Below are 22115 nucleotides of genomic sequence, written 5' to 3' on the forward strand. Positions count from 1 at the left end.
ATCAGTCAAGTTTTCGTGCCTGGTTTTGACTGATTTTATGTTTCTGAGATGGGCCAATTGGATATATTATCTAGCTCATTGCCCTTGTTGTAAGGTGGACATGGTAATCAGAATATACCACTCTGAGCTCCTTGGAAGGGCAGGAGACAAATGAATAAATTACCTTTGGTGATCAGACCATATTATTCAGAATTATGTTTCAGTAGCCTCAGATACCTCCTGAAAACTGACAAGCAGGACATAAAGGTGATAAAATATCACCAACAACTGGTGCTCAGAAGAACACTGCCTAAGAATATGGAGATTTCATTAAACTATCATGGCTAATATTCATTAATACATTCTAACCTCCATTAATTTGTTGAACTTCTTTATTCTTTTTGAAGAACCATTTGAGCTAATGGCCATCACATCTTGAGATCATGTGTTGTGTGGAATGTGTTTTCTTTTGTTTGCTGTGACTCTGTTGCCAATCAACTCTATTGTGTGAGCTAGACTAGAGGAAGAATTTTTTCTGTATATTTTTTCCAGATTGCTTACAATTTTGTATAATCTCTCCCTCCTCTCTGGTTTTTCCTAACTTATATGAAAACAGAAGCTAATGATAATTTCACAGGACTGGAAATTGTGTTCCCCGTGGTACTGGGGTGGACTGGTCTTGAGTTGCAGGATAGTACTTCCTTCTGTCCAATAGGCAGGCTCAAGCTGCAGACAACATTGACGGGAGGGGCTTTCTCAACTCTCACGGTGACCCTATCAGATAAGCACCCAGCAAGGATTCCAGACAAAATACATCCTCAGGCTCAACCACATTAGAGTCCTTTATCCCTTCCCCATATTCTCTTCCTAAAACAGGGATTTGGTTGAGAAAGGAAGCTCCCTGAGCCTCTGACATCCTGCTCAGTTTTCTGTGCTTTGCTTCTCCACTCCATCTTACTCTCACTGCACACTATTCAGCACCTAATGACTGGGAGGAAACACATACATAATTTTTTATTTGTAACTTGAATGAATTATCAGTGATCTTTCATGCTATAAACACCTGGCCATTTTGCTACCTAGCTTTTTTTAATGTTGTTTGGCAATATTAGTTATTTGATTTTTCTCTGTAAACCGCTTTGTGAACTTTTAGTTGAAAAGCGGTATATAAATACTGTTAATAATAATAATAATTAATAATGTCTCATCTCAGAAGTGCCATATTGAGGGACAGAGGTAAATATTCACTTTTTAAATTCCTATTCTAAGGTACAATCATGCTATTCTTTCTTCCAAAGTCATAGTAAGTACTGAGGGTACTTACATCAACAGTAAGTACATCAACAGTAACACTTCCCCTTATAATTGAATCTTTCCAGGGGTGTGGCTCATATGGAATTTCCAAGCATTTTATAGCGGGGCTCTGCAGTCTCAGTATTGTTCAATTTGTTTGAAGGGAATTCCGCAAGTAATCAGCAGTGATCCAGACATTACCACAAGAGGGAGAAGATAATTATTAACATGATTATTTATATAACATAAGTCATGTTTATGGCACTTTACAAAGTATGAGAGGATAGTTTCCTATCTCAGGGGGAAGAAGCATAAAAATAAAGACAGGAATCCATGTCAACACTGCAAAAAGGGGGAGAACCATGAGAGCAAGTGCACTTTGGTCCCCCCCCAACATGCTCCAATTCACTCCAAAGTAATCTTGGAGCATGATTGAGAGTTCTTGCTCTTTTGAAAGGGAGAACTAACAATCAGTGGAGTACAGTGGACCGCAAATTCCTCCCAGAATTCTGCCCCCCCCAAACTCCTCTGCCTAAGGTTGCCAGTGTTATGCAGTTGTTTGAGATACAGAAGAAGGGGGAATGTAGATCAGGTAGGCAGCTAAAGGGCTCAGAATAAAATTTTCCCCAAGGGGGCTTCTGAATCATTGACTCTTATATTTGCTGAACAAAGTACTTAAGACCGAGCAGACTGTGACTCCAAAAGGCAAGACAGTCTGTAGACCAGCATCCAGATTCTGTACTCCACTCTCTAAATCACAGATACTGAGTAGACGCTCTAGTTTCTGACCTCAAAACCTCTTCTATTATCCTAGTTCAGGGGTACCCAAACCCCGGCCCTGGGACCACCTGCGGCCCTCAAGGCCTCTCAATGCAGCACTTAGCGAGCCCCCAGTCTCCAATGAGCCTCTGGCCCTCTGGAGATTTGTTGGAGCCCACACTGGCCCGAAGCAACTGCTCTCAGCGTGAGGGCGACTGTTTGACCTCTCACGTGAGCTGTGGGATAAGAGCTCCCTCCACTGCTTGCTCTTTCACATCTGTGATGCAGCAGCGGCAGCAAAGGAAGGAGCTATTGCAAGACCTTCATTCATTCATATAAGTTCTTTAATATATTCACTTATGTAAACTTATGTAAATTTATTCAAATTTCAAATGTAAATTAATTCTTTTTTTCCCCGGCCCCCCCCCCGCCCGACACAGTGTCAGAGAGACAATGTGGCCCTCCTGCCAAAAACTTACTGAAATTAACACACACATTGCAAGAGGCTTTCAGATGACTGAGGAAAACTTCGCGGAAGCGGCAGAGAGAGATTTAGTGGAGATTTAATTTTGTGTTTGAGTGTGAGTGAAAGAAAATTGGACATTGATTAATCATGTGATATGTGTGGCCTTCGATTAACTTAAAGTGAATTCCAGAAATCAAATGGAAAGGCAGGTGATTTAATTTATGAGCATACTGGCTCTGGCTACAGTCAACATGCTTCCTTGCAATTATGGAGAATTACTTGTGATGGTACTTGGATTTTTAATCTGTTTTTATAGTTTATTTTTTAAGCAGACTACTTTATATCATACACTGAACATTAATAATAGGACATTATGAAAATACAAATAAATTAAGAACTTGTTTATTTTAGAAAGAGATTAGTGTAAATGATCCAGTTAAATCTAGCTTTTCTTTCTTTATAGGCAGTCCCACGGAGGATTCAGGGGTCTTTTTTATCTGCAAACAGGGCAGCTCCATTTCCTGCAGAGTATCTGGTTGAAATTAACAAAATTTTGCTGGCTATAGCTGATGCTGAACTCTTGCTGAATGCTCCAGAACTTCATTCTGGTATCTATGAGAATTTTTCTACTCAGGAAGATTCATTAAAGGTACCACAGACTGAAATGTTGTATTAGAGTAAGAGAGCAGAAATGCATATTAAAAATTGTGGTTATTGGTTACAAATTTTTAACTTTTATATAGCAAAAGTAAATTGTGAAGGTACTTCTAAATATTTCAAAACTGATCTAAGCCCTTTTTTATGCATAACATCACTTGCCCCTTGATACATAGGAAGAAAAGCCATATTGAATAGTCTTAGCTGAAGATACTGGACGTATTGGAAAGAATTGTCTCAGAATTGCCTCAGATATTTACAGGTAGTGAGGTCGAAGAGTAAGGTTTGTCATCTCATAAACCTAACCCGGAAATATTTTAGTTTCTAGCCAGTTTCTGACTCTATATTTCAGAACCTGCTTAATACAGGTTCTAGAAACTGTGGCAAGGAGATAAAGTACACATGATGATCATATACGCATTAGTTTGAGTGACTCTCCACTAGTTCTCTGCTTTGAAAAGTTGTGTGAGGTAGATTTCAACTGAACAGGTCTTCTCTGATAAAATGTAAAGTCTTGATGAAGGTCAGGAAAGAAGAGAAGTTGGTAAAATACATGCAATTTAATACAGGAACAATACAGTATTTGTTGTGTTTTTTAAAGTTACATTTATGAAGTGATTTTTGCCCCATCTTAACAGGAAGCTGCCATTTTTCCAGTTGGCACTTATTCTTGAGGGGATGCCAATTCTGTTTTGTTCTGTGTGGCTGAGCACTTCAATGGTATTTTTGTTTTTACTATACTTACAGAATGTAAAAGACACGTTGGACAAACTTGGAGATCAGATCGCAGTTATTCATGAAAAGCAACCTGATGTTGTTCTGGAAGCATCTGGACCTGAGGTTGTTCAAATAGAAGATTCTCTAACCCAGCTGAATGCAGAATGGGACAGAATTAACAGGATGTACAATGATCGCAAGGGGTGAGGAAATAAACTGCATGTTTGTGGTTTTGTTTTTTTTAATTAAATGCCAGTTTGCACCAAAGATAGCTGAGTTCTGAAATGAATTAAGTAAAGAAAAATATGGGATGGTGGGGTTAACTGCTGAACCCCATGGTTAGCAGGAGAAACTTGTATTCACACGTAGCTTCAAAATGCAGACTAGCTGTAAGAAGTACCTGTGAACGCTACTCAGTACCCTTTTTCTACCTGTGTAACCAAGCCATCTTCCTGCTTTTGCAAGTTCTTCTATAGAGCTATCTGATCCCAGTGTTGGGGCTGATTTGGGTTACTGCTGCACAGCACTGACTGACTGGCAGCTGTATTTCCCTTCCATCCCCCAAACAATGGTGAGGAATGGGTGAGTGCAGTGAGGCTTGGCTCGAATTGAGTCATGACGCTCTGCCCCCATGAGTCTGCTCAAAAATAAGCCCTAATAAGTGAACTTTCCAAGTCACTTTTTGGCGGCTCCAAAAAATTAGAGTCATGAGTATTTTCCTTTATAAAGCTAGCTGCAGCTCCATGGAAAAAAATGGTACTGCTGGGGTGTGTGTGTCGTAGTTCTCTTTAAAGATTCCCTTGATCTCCCCATCCCATCTGTAAACAAGGCGGGATAGGGTGGGATGAACTGCATGAGAGTAGGAGCAGAAGCAGCAAGAGGGAGGAGGGTCACATGCAGAAGCTGGGAGGCTAACTGGTATGACCTAATCCTTTGCAGCTCTACTCAGAAGTAGTCCCATTTGCGCTGGTCATTCAGTGAGGCTTCCTCCTCCCAAGTAACAACAGAGCCCACAAGAGCCATGAGTTTGGAAAGTGTGATCACTTGGCTTCCCTACCTCCTTTCCTCCCCCTGCCGGTTCTCCAGTCAGTTCTAAGGCAAGAACCCTGCTTGGGTTCCTTCTGCCCTACCTCATCCAAAGGAAAAAATCAGACTGCCCATCCTTCATCCAGTGATAATTGGTTCCTGCAGAGATGGACAAGAGAGCCTGCTCCCGTCTCCCCACGTACTTGATGCAAAAGCAAAACTTTAACCCTTCCCCACCCCCTGGATGGAGTTTCCCTGCTGCTCACCCAGTCTGAATGATGACCCCACAAGGTCTGTCTTGTCATAAAAAAAGTAAGCAAGCACACCCAGACACAGATGCGAGTCTGCATGTGTGGGGGCTCATTTCTGAGTCAGTGGCCGCAAGTCAGTGCCGGAATCATCGATACAAGTGACTCAAGTGTTCATGAGGCCGCAAAAAAAATGTATTTTTGTGGCTCGGACTCAAGTCACCTGACTCGAGTTCCCATCCCTGCCAAACAGTGTTTCTTAAAACACTCATGCAATCCATCTGTAGGACATTGTAAACCCAGTGGCGGTGGGAGAGATGTACCACTGCCAACCAATCAGCTCTGTGCGTAGTCAGCTTTGCTGTAAATCCCACAGAACAGGTCGTCTTCATATTCAGTCCTGGAGGGAGTACGTTTTGAGATATGAAATTGAAAGGTAGCCCATTCTGTTCCATTCACGAAGGTATAGCATGTATCTGTGCTATTTTGTAATGCAGCTGGTTGCTGATGGATCTGTAAGTAAATCAGAACTTGGAATAAGATTCTGGTTTTTTGCAGTTTTCTTGGCCCTTCTCTGGTGATGAGCAGTGTCTCTGACTGCCAACTAAACTGTAAAAATGGCAGTGGGTGGATTGAATAATGGAGGTTTTGAGTTTAAAAAAGAGTACTCTTGTATTTTCCCATTAAATTCCTTCAAAAGTAATTAATCATTTTTTTCCTGTACGCGCAGATGTGTGAATAGTATTGTTGCATTATTAAAAGTTGGATATAAGATCTAATCAATCTTGATTTCCCATGCAATTAAAGCTGAGTTTTCATTATTTAGTTGTCTTAGCAAAAGAAGCAAACCTGCATTGACATTTAGCTCTTACTGTATTTTGCAGGTACTGTTATAAAAGTAGGTATTTTTGCCAGTGCAACTTCTTATATTAAACATCCTCACTTGTGAAATTCACTTCAGAAATTGCTTCCCCCCCCCAATCCTATTTGTTTTGTATAGTTGCTTTGATAAATCTGTGGAAGAGTGGAGACAGTTCCATTGTGATCTCAACGATCTCTCACAGTGGTTAACGGAAGCTGAAGGGTTGCTGGCTGAGGCCCGTCTTCCAGATGATAGCCTGGATTTAGAAATGGCAAGAATACATCAGCAGGTACCTATCCACAGTATGTTAAAGTAGTCATTTGACAAAACACCAGTCTCATTTAGATCCTTTAATTCCACCCTAGCCACTGAAGAAACACAAGATTGCAGATGTTATATTACTGGTTATTGTGCTACCAGCTGGTAATGTGGATAACGTTCTACAGCTCAGCCCTCTTATCCGTGGCTGTGGGACCCACGGATTTGACCAGTTCAGGTGGGGCGACCCCCTGGATGCAACAAAGAATAGCCTTCTGGTAGCTCTGTGAAGCCTTCTGAGACATTCAGGAGGTCCTGTGAGGGCTGGCACATGAGTATTGGTAGCTGCAGGGAGGATGAAAACGTATCCCCCATGGATACCAAGATCCATCTGTACTCCTATTAATTGCTTTAATAAGCATTGTAAAATTGTTTTTGGAAATTACAAAGGTGTTTTCTAGATCAGGGGTCTCCAAACTATTTAGCCAGAGGGCTGCATCAAATGTCTGGCACGGTTCTGAGGGCCGAAAAAAAAATTAAATATAAATTTTTTATAAATAAATTGGAGATGGAACTTAGATGTGTGAATAAATGAATGAATGGGCTCATTCATTCAACCTCTCTGGCCCTTAGAGCACCCTCCAGTTGCAACCACAGCATAGTTCCAGTCATGTTCAGCAAAGTGGGCCAGGGGTTTCAGGGGACAAGAGGCTGACTGTGGTCCGCATCTGGCCCCCGGGCCGGGGTTTGGAGACCCCTGTTCTAGATGATCATGATACTTCCTTTGTGAAGTACCATGTTCATGGCGCAATATTACAGTCAATCCTTGTTTTATGCATACTCAGTTTCCACAGAAACAAAAGTGTGATTTAGACACAGCCATTCATTTTCTCATTGCTGCCAGAAATTTAAATTCTGAGAGGCCTCAGGTCTCCACATTATTCTTGTGGGTGTGTACATTGCTTTTTTTTGCCCTCAGTGTGTGATAAAGGGCTGGCTGAAGGGGTGTGCACAGCAAGGTTGCAGGCAGGTATTTCTTTAAAGCTAACTGGAAAATGGGCTCCTCTGGGTCACCACGTGTGTCCTTTGCAAGGAGCCTCGCCCTTTCTTTAATGTGAAGGAGTTCATTTGGAGCAGGATGGGAGAAACAAGCCACCTGCCCTACATCACACGTCTGCTGAACCTAACCCCATTCTTGGGGTTCAAAATACTGATCAGTTATTCATTATCTGCTGATTTGGTATCCACTGGCTTTTCCAGGAATTTGAACCCTGACAGATAATGAGAATTGACATGTATTAATAATGGCACGATTGCAACTTTTAATTTTGTCGTTGTTTCTGTGTTCCCTTTTTAATATGTTGTAGAAGTAAAAATGTTAGTGTTGCCCTGTAGACTTAGTCCAATTGAAGGTAAGCACCCTAATTACCCTTGAGTTCAATGCGAGAGATGTAATTGTACGCACAGTTCTCTCATTGAAATCAACAAAATTTTAAAGTGCTTAGCTTTGACTGGATTGTGCTCTGTCTTATAATTTATCAATAGTAGATGAAAACCTGAGAAAAGCCCTTCCTACTGAAAGTACACCATAGATCTATATTATATATTGTGACCTCTTACTCAGTGTATATTTCAATTTTTTTTTAACTTTCTGATGATATTTTTTCAATGTTCTAGCTATATCTTTAGACAGCTTAAGGCATGTGTAACTTAAGGCATATGTAACTCAATAAGGTTAGAGAAGGGGGGTGGGTGGATAATTACATTAACCACATTTTAATTATAATTAATATAAATATCTACATTTAGATATCCACTGGGAGCTGATTTTTTATTGTGTTTATAACAGGTCTTTTGATCCTTTTCTTTAAATCATTTTAAACTGTATTTTTATAATAAGAACCTTTTGACATTGTACTTTTTTATGGTTAATGACATGTAAAACATTGAGTCTAATTTTCCCTGACTTCTCTGAGTTTTCTTTGGTTTTTAATGATACCTGCAGATCATGGAAACACTGTTCTTAATTAGCGGAACCTAACTGAAATCTTGTGAGGCTGCAAAGAGCAGGAAGAATATTGATCCAGAGACAAACTAGTGCAGCATTTTTCCTGCCCCACACATACACAACACAAAATTCGCAGGCAGTATTTAAGGAGCAAACGAACATACTGTACCTTAAAGGCATGTGTGTGTACCGTAATTGTTTAAAGAATGTTTACCTTTCTTGATTGACTTCTGTGATTTGTTCTGCACTATCTGACTTTGGTAGATTGATACTCATGAATATATTAGCTTGCTCTTAACAAATGCCTAATCATTCACTTAAACAGCAGTGATATAATTTTTTTTTTTCAAAAACACTGTGTGCCCAGTCACTGTTTCAGGCTACATATCAATGTCAAGTTGGGTAAGCAACAAAATTCAGCTTGGTTTTTATATTTGCGACAGGAACTTGAAGAGGGAGTCAGCAGCCATCAGACCAGCCTTTTGACACTGAACAGAACAGGGGAAGGAATCGTACAGAAACTCTCTACCACAGATGGAAGCTTCCTGAAGGAGAAACTAGCAGGGTTAAATAAACGCTGGAAAACAGTCACTGCCGAAGTCATGGAAAGACAGCAGAGGTAACTGGATCAATCAGACTTGGGGATGTATTAGAATTGTTGAGAACAAGTTTCTTTGGCAGCTCCAAATGACATTGTACACTGTCATTAGGTTAAAGCCCCTTGACTTTCATATTGGAACATTTTAATGTTATAATTTAAAAATATCTCCTAAGGCTGCTTTGAAGCAATTCATAACCACGATGTTGCTATGGATATTAATAGTCCTTGTACACTGCCTTGAATGCTTCTTTGGAGGCATGTGGACAATAAGTTCAGAAAATAAAATGGCTTCATTGCAGAATGAGATCCTTTGAAACAAGGCCTATTCAAGATCCAGATGAATACATTTGGCTGAAGTTAAATTGTAAATACAGTTATGCTTCTTTTTTAAAGGATCATTACATGTACACTTTTTCTTCCATAAAAACCAAATAATAGATTCCATGAGGATATATGGAATTTTATAAGGAACAATTATGCCCCCCTCTAGATTAGCTGTTTCTAATCACCAAAGTCATTTTGACACATTCTTTTCTTTGAACTTCTGTGAAAGAATTTGAAATTAAGAAAAAAACAGGGAGCATTTTTAGGCAGTTCTTTTACAAGGAGTTGTTCGCTGGATAGAATGTATACACGTTGCATGAAATTTCACCTGCAAAGGATGTTGTATGCTTGAATTGGTTCTAATAATCTTGCATGTAGTTTCTTATGCTTATTAATGGGCTATAAATGAAGTGTGTTCTTTCCAATCCTTTCAGTTGTTTCAGTGTTCTTAATAGTGATTTTTGTATTCTATATTCCACTTTGGGTTTTGTGCTTCAGACTGAAAGGAGAGAATCGGCAATTAACTGACTTCACAAGAAATCTAGAAGAATTTAGCTGCTGGGTGGAAAATGTAGAAAATGCCTTGGATGAGAAACCTACCATCAGCCCCGAAGAAAATCTGCAAGAATTAATGGCAAGTTGGGTGAAAATGATTCTATCCTTTTTTCAGTTCATGTTGGTGCCTCTTAACTTTTTTGGGGAGTGGGACTGGGCACAAGTGCAGGGTTCTGAATGTACATTGATGCAACTGGATCATATCATCTTGTTGTTTCACATGAAGTTAAATGTGATATCGGTTCTATTAAATTCTATTTTATGAAAGATTGGAGAAGCCCTATGATTCACAAGATACAATTATGCAGTGGATAGTGAGGATTATTTTAATAGCCACTCTCTCCCCTATTTAAAAGAAGACAAAAAATTGTTTGTGCAGATTGAAAAATTGAAAAAGGTGCAGATTTGCATTTGATTGTTTTGTATGACAGGTCAAAATATCCTTGCAAGCAAGTCTTGGCCAAAGAACATATGTTTGCAACAATCTGGTTTACTGATTGGTGGACCTTAAGAACATAGAACTTTACAGTGGACCAGTAATTTCAATCTGTTACACTGCTGATTTTATCTGTTACTGTAAAAGGGAATCGATCGTGGTACTTCTAGTTAAAATGCCGTTATCAATATTTTTCTTTCATTAATCTACCCAAAGAGTCAGTAAATAATGTATCATGGCTGCCCATGGAATATGCAAGAAATATTGGACTGTGTCTTTTATTACAATACTGATTAGATTTTATGTGCTTTGCACTTTAAGAGGTGACTAGTGGTTGTTATTGTGTATTGTGTTGTGATTTTTCATCGCTTTAATGTTTAAGGTTATTTTAAATTATTGTTTTAAAAGTGGTTTTATATTTTGTAAGCCACTTTGAGTGCCCTTTGGGAAGAAAAGTGGGGTATAAATTCAGTAAATGGATAAATTGGGAAAGGTAGTGTGATGGGATGTGATAGACGGTTTGGCACAATGAGAGGTTGCGGGGACAAAGGAGCGAATAAGCAGCGCATCCTGGGGCATTCCATGTACAAATGCTTTTATGCGAATGCCCGAAGTCTACGAGCAAAGGTGGGAGAACTGGAATGTCTGGTGACAAGGGAAAATATTGACATAGTGGGCATAACGGAAACCTGGTGGAATGCGGAGAATCAGTGGGATATAGCAATCCCGGGCTATAAACTCTACAGGAGGGACAGGCAGGGTCGTGTTGGAGGTGGGGTGGCCGTTTATGTTAAGGAAGGGATAGAATCCAGCAAAGTAGAGATTGAAGGTGGGTCCGACTCCACCATAGAATCTCTGTGGGTTAAATTACCAGGCTTGTACAGCGATGTAATACTGGGGGCGTGCTATCGTCCTCCAGACCAGAAATCGGATGGGGACCTTGAAATGAGGAAACAGATCAGGGAGGTGACAAGGAGGCACAGGGTTGTAATCATGGGGGACTTCAATTATCCTCATATTGACTGGGTCAATTTGTGTTCTGGTCACGATAAGGAAACCGGATTTCTTGACGTGCTAAATGACTGTGGCTTAGATCAGCTAGTCATGGAGCCCACCAGAGGACAGGTGCCTCTGGATTTAATATTGTGCGGTACGCAGGACCTGGTTAGAGATGTAAACGTTACTGAGCCATTGGGGAACAGTGATCATGCTGCGATCCGTTTTGACGTGCACGTTGGGGGAAGAATACCAGACAAATCTCTAACAAAAACCCTTGACTTCCAACGGGTGGACTTCCCTCAAATGAGGAGGCTGGTTAGAAGGAGGTTGAAAGGGAGGGTAAAAAGAGTCCAATCTCTCCAGAGTGCATGGAGGCTGCTTAAAACAACAGTAATAGAGGCCCAGCAGAGGTGTATACCACAAAGAAAGAAGGGTTCCACTAAATCCAGGAGAGTGCCCGCATGGCTAACCAGCCAAGTTAGAGAGGCTGTGAAGGGCAAGGAAGCTTCCTTCCATAAATGGAAGTCTTGCCCTAATGAGGAGAATAAAAAGGAACATAAACTGTGGCAAAAGAAATGTAAGAAGGTGATATGGGAGGCCAAGCGAGACTATGAGGAACGCATGGCCAGCAACATTAAGGGGAATAATAAAAGCTTCTTCAAATATGTTAGAAGCAGGAAACCCGCCAGAGAAGCGGTTGGCCCTCTGGATGGTGAGGGAGGGAAAGGAGAGATAAAAGGAGACTTAGAGATAGCAGAGAAATGAAATGAGTTCTTTGCATCTGTCTTCATGGCAGAAGACCTCGGGCAGATACTGCTGCCCGAACGGCCCCACCTGACCGAGGAGTTAAGTCAGATAGAGGTTAAAAGAGAAGATGTTTCAGACCTCATTGATAAATTAAAGATCAATAAGTCACCGGGCCCTGATGGCATCCACCCAAGAGTTATTAAGGAATTGAAGAATGAAGTTGCAGACCTCTTGACTAAGGTATGCAACTTGTCTCTCAAAACGGCCACGGTGCCAGAAGATTGGAGGATAGCAAATGTCACGCCTATTTTTAAAAAGGGAAAGAGGGGGGACCCGGGAAACTATAGGCCGGTCAGCCTAACATCCATACCGGGTAAGATGGTGGAATGCCTCATCAAAGATAGGATCTCAAAACACATAGACGAACAGGCCTTGCTGAGGGAGAGTCAGCATGGCTTCTGTAAGGGTAAGTCTTGCCTCACGAACCTTATAGAATTCTTTGAAAAGGTCAACAGGCATGTGGATGCGGGAGAACCCGTGGACATTATAAGGACATTATAAGGCCTCACGAACCTTATAGAATTCTTTGAAAAGGTCAGCAGGCATGTGGATGCGGGAGAACCCGTGGACATTATATATCTGGACTTTCAGAAGGCGTTTGACACGGTCCCTCACCAAAGGCTACTGAAAAAACTCCACAGTCATGGAATTAGAGGACAGGTCCTCTCGTGGATTGAGAACTGGTTGGAAGCCAGGAAGCAGAGAGTGGGTGTCAATGGGCAATTTTCACAATGGAGAAAGGTGAAAAGTGGTGTGCCCCAAGGATCTGTCCTGGGACCGGTGCTTTTCAACTTCTTCATAAATGACCTGGAGACAGGGTTGAGCAGTGAAGTGGCTAAGTTTGCAGACGACACCAAACTTTTCCGAGTGGTAAAGACCAGAAGTGATTGTGAGGAGCTCCAGAAGGATCTCTCCAGACTGGCAGAATGGGCAGCAAAATGGCAGATGCGCTTCAATGTCAGTAAGTGTAAAGTCATGCACATTGGGGCAAAAAATCAAAACTTTAGATATAGGCTGATGGGTTCTGAGCTGTCTGTGACAGATCAGGAGAGAGATCTTGGGGTGGTGGTGGACAGGTCGATGAAAGTGTCGACCCAATGTGCGGCGGCAGTGAAGAAGGCCAATTCTATGCTTGGGATCATTAGGAAGGGTATTGAGAACAAAATGGCTAATATTATAATGCCGTTGTACAAATCGATGGTAAGGCCACACCTGGAGTATTGTGTCCAGTTCTGGTTGCCGCATCTCAAAAAAGACATAGTGGAAATGGAAAAGGTGCAAAAGAGAGCGACTAAGATGATTACGGGGCTGGGGCACCTTCCTTATGAGGAAAGGCTAGGGCGTTTGGGCCTCTTCAGCCTAGAAAAGAGACACCTGAGGGGGTACATGATTGAGACATACAAAATTATGCAGGGGATGGACAGAGTGGATAGGGAGATGCTCTTTACACTCTCACATAATACCAGAACCAGGGGACATCCACTAAAATTGAGTGTTGGGCGGGTTAGGACAGACAAAAGAAAATATTTCTTTACTCAGCGTGTGGTCGGTCTGTGGAACTCCTTGCCACAGGATGTGGTGCTGGCGTCTAGCCTAGGCACCTTTAAAAGGGGATTGGACAAGTTTCTGGAGGAAAAATCCATTATGGGGTACAAGCCATGATGTGTATGCGCAACCTCCTGATTTTAGGAATGGGTTAAGTCAGAATGCCAGATGCAAGGGAGGGCACCAGGATGAGGTCTCTTGTTAACTGGTGTGCTCCCTGGGGCATTTGGTGGGCCGCTGTGAGATACAGGAAGCTGGACTAGATGGGCCTATGGCCTGATCCAGTGGGGCTGTTCTTATGTTCTTAGGTTCTTATGATAGGAATGTGTGTCTATGCAATAAAAATCCTGCACTGCAGTAATACAAATGTTTAAACATATATGTTAATAATATCATTTGTATGTTAAACATCAAGGTAACACAAGTGAATATGTTCACCTACTCTTAATAATAGGAACAGTTGAATTTGTACAAAATAAAAATGTTCCCAAGTTCTGCTTTTGATAACAATGGGAAAAAGCAAGGATTAATCGTGCATGTTGAATTGCCACTTTACCAACTCCTGTGGCTTTTTCTCTGTCACCAGGCATTTGCTCACTTGCTTCTAAGCATATCTTTGCAACTATAAGGCCTAAGGATTTTAAAAATGAGGTTCTTAAGTCCAAATCCTATCCAACTTTCTCAGATTGATGCAGCTGCAATGCCAATGCAGTCCTGAAGTTAGGGAACAAATCTTCCCTTACCTGAGTCCTCCATGACTGCCCCCCCCCCACAGGTTGCAGTGCATGCTCCATTAGCAGAGCTACACCAGCACCGGAAAATTTGGATAGGATTGGGCCCTTAGCGAAATCCTGTGGCCAAGACCACCTTCTGTGGCATTCCTGTAGAACTGCAGCATAAACAAGTACCTTCCATATAGTGAAAAAAAAAGTTGACTACCATCTGACTGAAAATGCTCACTGAACCCTTTAGGGCTTGATTGAAGAGATGGATGTGCAAGGAGAAAAACTGAAGTGGCTGAACAGAAATGAACCAGAAGTGCTTTCAACTAAAAATGTGGGATCTCAAGAAAGAGAGAATATTTCTGATGGACTGAGGATCCTTAATATTAAATGGAAGAAGGTATGTATTGTAATATGGAATTCTTGCAGTTGGCAAGCATTAAATGTCTTTTATCTTATTGCAAAGATTGTTGTCAGACACTCACTTTTGCTTATTCACTTTCAGACATGTTAGTGGTGAGAGTAGTGCACCATATAAGTACTGAAATCTTAGTTGAAAGTGTTTCTCTTTCTAACAGCATGGAGCTACTTCATTCAGTAACTACCTTCATTTTACAGCAGCCTGCATAGTGTCAGAAGTAGAGCTCTTGGAAATGAGTCTGGAATATTTCCCTCAGATTAGATCAGAAGTTTTCAGACTGGTGTGTCACGACGCCCCAGCCTGAGGGCCCTGGCCTGTTTCCCCTTGAGGGGTGGGGGCAGCCAGGAGGCAGGGAGCAGGCAGTGGCACAGTCCTTAGGATCGCACCGCTCAGGGAGCCGCAGGGGCTTGGCTGCACTTACCAGAGCCTCCTGCAGCCTCCCGGGGGTGTGGGGAGCCCTGCGCGACTGTCTGCAGGGCTCCCTGATGCTTCAGAAGTGAAAGTGGAGCAATTGTGCCCCGCCTCCGCTAAACTGGAAGTGGAGCGTAAACGCTCCACTTTCATTTCTAACGGGGCTACAGGGAGTGGGATGCACTCACCAGTGCCTGCAATAGCCGTCTTGGGGTGCGGGGAGCCCTGCGCGAGTGTCTGCAGGACACCCCAGGTCAGCAGAAGTGAAAGTGGAGTAATCGTGCTCCACTTCTGGTTTTTGCGGGAGTGATCATTCCACTTTCAATTCTCCTGACCTGGGGAGCCCTGCAGACGCTTGTGCAGGGACTCCCTGCAACCCAGGACGGATGCTGCAGGAACTGGTGAGTGCATCCCAAGCCCTGCAGTCCCCCTGAGAGGCACGATCCTGGGGATTACGTCGCTGCCTTCCTCCCGCCACCGCTGCTTCCCCTTGCATCCGCAAGGACTTACTGTGGGTTTCAAACTCTGGGAGAGTTTGAAAACCACAGGATTAGATTAATGTAATTACATTAATGTTTTAATGTTTACTGTTTAATATTTCCCTTTTTCTACATTTCAAGAAATTTCATATATAAATAATTTTTATAAGCATTTTATATCATATTATCCTTATGCTGTATTACAAATTGCTGTAGCCTATAGCTACAGAAGACTTCCAATAATCCAGCTCCTTTGGAACCTACATGGTACTGGATTATAGAATGTCTATGATGGACTATTGGGAGGATTTATGCTGGACTGATTTCCTTGGTGGTTGAGTGGTGTGCTGCTTTCTGGGGGCACCAGGCAGGGGTGGGAGGAGCCTGGTATGCAGCTAAGGGGTGGGTGTGGCTTTGGCAGCAGGTATTCCTTTTGTGATGGGAGAATAAATAAATGAATAACTGAGATGAGATGACTTCTCAGATCAACCCTCTGTATAGTGAACATGTTTTTGTTTTGTGCTATTAGCAATGTTATCTCTGTTTTGTCATGTGGCAAAACAACTTTTTTTTTTTGTCATGTGGCAAAAAATAGTTGCAACTTTTTGTTTCTGCTTCAGGTGTTCAGAGAAACACCCAACAGAGTGAGAGAACTAGAGGCTTATGTTCATCAGACCCATCCTGTGCCACAGACAGAGCTTTCTGGTAAGTTCTGAGCAGCCAATGTGTTTCATTGGAGATAATGATGGATAATTTTGTCATCTTGTTACATCTTAGGAGTTGAATAAAGAGGCAAATGCATCATACATGTTTCTTTGATCTCAAAGGGGAAGCATGTGTAAGATGCTATGGCAATAGAAGGGTCTGATACTGGTTAATTAAGACCATATGTCTAAATGTATTGAAAGAAATGTTTTCTCATGGTTTTTTTTTAATAAAACCAAAGAAGGTATCTTTGAAGATTCACAATAAACAAAAAATTAGTCTTATCATGTTATCAGACTCTTGAAGATATGCACTGGTGTGTGGTCTTTCGTATGGATGGTTCAGAGGATCAACAGCTAATGTTTGATGATGACTCAGTGGCATTTTTCTTCCTGCCAAATAATTTTTGAATCTGTTCTTTCTTGGAATGCATTCAGGTAGTAACCAGGATTGGCTGCAGCTTGTGACTGCTTCCTTGGTTGGTAGCTTTCATGTTGTCCAGGTTTTGCATGCTTGTGTTTCCAGTGCTTGTAAGCTTACCTTGGTTTGAGGATCTCACATGTCTCTAAGCCTGCCAAGAGGATGATGCCATTTGAAATTTGTGCTGATGACAATCTTTCTACAGCCATTCTGGGCCTGGAGGGCAGTAGACCAAATGATGAATTGCTAGGTATATGAAACTGAGTGGGTATTTTGAAAATTGTGGAACTGAAGCCTAACCATTTAACATTTTTACTCCTTAGGATGGGAATGGAGGAACCTAAAGAGAATATTCTTTAAATTCCCAGTTTTGGTGTTTTGTTCTCTGCTTATCCAACTGCAAATAAACTCTGGTACATACTTAGAAGTTAAAATGCTGAGCAAATTATGTATGCTGTATTGTTTTAGGCTACCCTGTTCTCCAAAAGATGGTGCTAGTGTCCTCTGCCTCGGAAAATGTTGCTCCAACACAGCAGCCTTTAGAAATTTCCTCACCTGCTGATCTGGATAAAACGACAACAGAATTGGCTGACTGGTTGGCATTGATTGACCAGATGCTCAAGTCTAACATAGTTACTGTGGGAAATGCTGAAGAAATCAATCGAACAATTGCACGGATGAAAGTATGTGATCCACAAGGTTCTTAAAAAAAAAAAAATCTGGAAGGCATTTTGCCATGTGCTTACTTTCTGTTGGGTGGTAAGGAGATCCTCTTGGAGATGGGGGAGGTTGAAATGCCCACCAGTGATTTAAGATAAAGAGGGCTCTATTTCAGAAGAAGAATCTGGTTTTGAACACAATATTACTGGCAGTGTTATGCAGTCAGTGGTTAAGCCCTTAGTAAAATGCCTCTAAGGACCTTACTAATTCAAAGCCAAAACTGATTTTACAAGTGCTTATGTGTCTGTTTATATGCTCAGAGCCTTCTGCTGCCCTAGTATATGATGTACAATGGAGAATACTAGAACAAGTTCACTTTCCTGAAAAGTGATCATTATCTAAAAAATGACTTTAGTGCATCCAGCTGAAAATGATGAAATGCAATTAATGTAGCTTAATTGCCTTGCTCAATAACTGTTAATCATTGAGATCCAACCCTAGGCAGCCTGTGATTGAGTTTAAGGAAATATCTGTATTCGCACTGAAAATTATATTGGCAGAAGTTAACAGGGAAGTGGCTATACATTTATGTCGACAATTTCCTTCCTTCTTACAGTAGCAACTTTAGAAAGTGGTGGAAATCAGTAACTACCCGGCAAGTTTTTTTAAACTTAGGTAATAATAGTCAAATTAAGTTTGTACTACATTATCTGTAATGCAGTTTCATGGGATTGATTTCAGTGATCCCTTCAGCAGTCTGTTGTTGGATACACTGCTTCTGTGACTTCCATGGAGCTCTCTATGGCTTGTTATAGAGATTTGCCTCTCGGCTATTTGCCATGTGGGGGAGAAATGGCTTTAAAATACATTTATGCGAGTACTTGCTTTAGCTTCCCTCCAAAATCGAAATGGCTGTTTAGATTCTAGTATTCTTCTAGTGAGCAAGAATGTGTAAGGTTTCCTGAGAATGAATGCACACCCACATTGCAAAAGGAGAAACAGATAAATTTGGGTGAGATGTCTTGATATCCTGGGAAAAGGTTATAGAACGCAGGTACATCTGCAGACATTAATCCATTGCAACAATATAAACATCACCAACTTTGTTTTCACATCCGCTTATATCTCACACTGTCCAAGTTAATGATAAGAAACCCTTGTGAAGATACTGTGATGCTAAAGTGGGTAACGGAGCCCTAATTTAATGTGTAGTTCAAAAGCACCGACTTCTGGTTGGTGCTGTGGCTTCAAATGAAATAATAAAATATGTCTACATTTAAAGTTGCTTTTAAGTCATTATTACCTTGAAAGCCTTCAAAAACAAAATGTTTTCTCCTTGGAATTTGTTCATTTAACCCACTGGTAATCCATTTTAATCCTGGTTCTTTATAGATAACAAAAGAGGATTTAGAGCATCGTCATCCCCAGCTGGATTCTGTTTTTACTTTGGCTCAAAATTTGAAAAACAAAACATCAAGTTCTGACATTAGAACTGCAATCACAGAAAAATGTATGTATATTTTTGCTAAAGAGAAATATGGGGAGATAGGGAATATAATAGATATGGAAAGAATAGACTGGCTAAGTTTTTGAGTGAGCAATAATTATTACTGGAGAGAGTTGGGGGTAGAACTTGTGTGGGTTTAGGTTGAACCTGACAGAACCTTGTAAGTCATGAATGGAGGCAGGGTGGAATCCAAAGGATTAAAGGAAGTTTATAGGTAAAGCCTAGTAGATCCAATAGCAAAAAGTCTTTCTCCATTTTTGTGTTCAATGTTTTTTAGTACCCCCACTACTCCTGCAAGATTATAGATTTACACATTGAACCTTCAGTTAGTTGAAATCACTTTGTGGGTGGGGGCACTTCAAAATATGCTTGTGTACCAGTTCAAAATAAAAAAGCGTTCTCTAAAACGGTGGTTCTCAAACCTTTTAGAAGCCCTAGGCTGCTGCCTGATCTATAAATGCCTAGGGGTGTGGCTATAATGGTGACCAGTGCAGTGCTCCCCCCATAGCAACTTGTTTAACCCTTGATACACATAGCCTAATTTGCTCTGTTAATTACGCTAACCACCAAAAGTTTGGTCATGACCCACTGATGGGTCCCGGACACACAGTTTAAGAACCGCAGCTCTAAAACGTATTCATTGCAGGTAGAAGCACCCTTTGACCTAGAATACTTAGTATTTTCTAGTTCTCTATACCTCAGTTATCTTGTGTGAACAAGAGTTCCAAATTTTTCCCCAGGCATGTGTGCAATGGGTAATTTGTAGTAAACAGATTTGTTAAAGAGAGTTAAGCCTTGGTCAGTAGTTCTGATGAACTACTGGGGCATGCATAGTAATGTCTATAATTTCTCAGTTTAGATAGAGAAAAGTTGCTTCTTTGATAGTCACTATCATTCATTTCATCCCCTCCCCCAGACACTGATGAAAGTTTCATTTGTAGAATTCTGTAGTCTGTTGTTTTGTTTTTTAAATCCTGAATGGAAACAACAAAAAGGAAGGGGAAATACAAAAAGTGCTGTTTCTGGTGAAGTTTCAAGGTATTGGGACTGGGGGAATAAGGGCAAGATGAGATAAACCACTATATTAGCCTAAATGTCAGTCAAATACAAAATGAAAGTAAAATGGAAGTGTGCAGGAAAAGTTCACAATTTCTATAGCTTCAATAGTTTATTCCTGAATCACCAAAAATGACTTGGGAAACTTGGAAACTGGGTTCAGCCCCACCCCTTCAGCAAGCTTTCTTCCTTGCATCTGCGAGTGCTTGGAACTGCCTCCAAGACATGCATAATGCCTCCTCTTACTTTCATCTAAGCCTTCTTCAATGCTCACTTTTTCCGTGAAGCCTTTGGCACTATACCCTGGTCTCCATACCTCTGTAACTAAGGATCCAGTTCTATCTAACTTTGCAGTGCTGATGCAGCCTTGCCAATGGGGCATGCACTGCTTCCTGTGGTGATGGTGGGCAGTCACTGAAGCCTCTTCAAGGTAAGAGTACATTTATTCCCTTACTTTGAGGCTGTATTGTGACGGCATCAATGCTCGAAAGTTGGATAGGATTGGGCCCTTGGTCTAAGTCAGGGGTGTCCAAACTTGTTGGCAGGAGGGCCACATCATCTGTCTGACACTGTGTTGGGGGATGGGGAAAAATCAATTTATGTTTAAAATTTGAATAAATATACATAAATGAATATATTAGAGATGGAATGAAGGTGCTGTGATAGCTCAAGGCCTTGTGCAAAGCAAGGCTGGCCTTTCCTTTGCTGCCATTGCTGCTTCACATATGTGAAACAGCAAGCGACAGAGGGAAACAGCAAGCGAACTGCAGCCATGAGCAGTGAGCCCTCATGCTGAGAGCAGTCATGTCAGGCCAGTGCAGGCTCATTGGAGACTGGGGCTCCCTACGGGCCCGATTGGGGGGCCCAAGGACCGCAAATGGCCCCAAGGCCAGGGTTTGGGCATCCTGGTCTAAATAATCAGTATTTATATATATCACTTTTTTTGGCCATTGGATTACTCCTTTGATAGTAGGCGGTTCACATAGGCAGGTTTTCTCTAAACCCTTGAGGGGTTTTTTACAGTAACAAAGAAGCTCTAGTCTTTCAACAACAACATTCCAGGTTTCTCTTCTACAGTCTAGTGTAACTTCTGGCCACAGCTGCCTTCCATGCAGACTGACAAACAGCTCCTTTTCTTCCACTAAAGGACAGCCGAGATGGCTTCTTTGCTCTCACTAAAGAGCAGATGGAACAGCTTAGCTTGTTGGTCACTTCTCAAGGTCTTGTAGCTCATGGAAGCTTCCGGTGATCTCAACCTGGTGACCTTCAGTTGATATCTTTGGGCATTACTGATGGCTCTAGACCAGTCATTTTCAACCACTGTACCATAGCACACTGGTGTGCTGCAAATGGTCCCCAGGTGTGCTGTGGGAATTTGGGAGAGGGTCATTTATCAATAGGACCATTGGGGGGTGTGAGCCCACATTGACAGCACAGTGTGCTTTGTCTATTGTCAGTGCCTTACCAGTGTGCCACGAGATGAAAAAGATTGAAAATCACTGCTCTAGACAGACCTCCTGACCAGAATATTTATATATTCAAATAAATGAATATGCTTCCCTTGTATACCTGTTTCCACTTCCTCTCTTTTTTCCTCTCAAATTTTGGCTTATAATCTACTGGAGCAGGATCTGGCCTTTCATACACTGCAAAGCACAAGGCCCAATGATGGTGCTTAATAAATAGACAAGAATTAGGTAAATCCATAAGCACATATGCTGGTCCCATGGTTGGCTTGGTGATTTGGCAGGGGAGGGCACCAGGATGAGGTCTCTTGTTATCTGGTGTGCTCCCTGGGGCATTTGGTGGGCCGCTGTGAGATACAGGAAGCTGGACTAGATGGGCCTATGGCCTGATCCAGTGGGGCTGTTCTTATGTTCTTATTTTTGAACTGTTTTACCAAAGATTGATAATATCAACAAAATGATTACGTGTGGTTATTATTCTACTTCATCTTTTTCAGTGGAGAAGGTGAAGAATCAATGGGACAGCACTCAGCATGGGGTAGAAATACGTCAACAGCAGTTAAGGCACATGCTTTCTGACAGCATGAAGTGGGATGACCAGAAGCAAGAAATGGAGAAACTTATAGGACAATATGAGATCCATCTACATGTCCTTTTGCAGGCTCCAAAAGAGAAGCTTATGAAGCAGATTTCTGAAAACAAAGTTAGTTCAAACATGGTTTCTGACT

General features: G+C 41.5%; 1 protein-coding gene across 9 annotated transcripts in view; it reads left to right on the plus strand.

The window, feature by feature from the left end:
- UTRN (utrophin) overlaps positions 1-22115 on the plus strand; it is a 416792-nt gene that overhangs the window by 150500 nt on the left and 244177 nt on the right. For all 9 annotated transcript variants that reach the window (XM_066615317.1, XM_066615308.1, XM_066615334.1 and 6 more), the window contains 10 exons: positions 2961-3146; positions 3902-4074; positions 6146-6296; positions 8717-8892; positions 9697-9832; positions 14513-14662; positions 16194-16278; positions 17167-17381; positions 18751-18868; positions 21885-22090. In XM_066615317.1, coding sequence (XP_066471414.1) covers positions 2961-3146; positions 3902-4074; positions 6146-6296; positions 8717-8892; positions 9697-9832; positions 14513-14662; positions 16194-16278; positions 17167-17381; positions 18751-18868; positions 21885-22090 — 1596 coding nt within the window. The remainder of the gene's footprint in view (positions 1-2960; positions 3147-3901; positions 4075-6145; positions 6297-8716; positions 8893-9696; positions 9833-14512; positions 14663-16193; positions 16279-17166; positions 17382-18750; positions 18869-21884; positions 22091-22115) is intronic.

This window comes from Tiliqua scincoides, chromosome 1, assembly GCF_035046505.1.
Source record: "Tiliqua scincoides isolate rTilSci1 chromosome 1, rTilSci1.hap2, whole genome shotgun sequence".
In the NCBI taxonomy this organism is placed as follows: Eukaryota; Metazoa; Chordata; class Lepidosauria; order Squamata; family Scincidae; genus Tiliqua; species Tiliqua scincoides.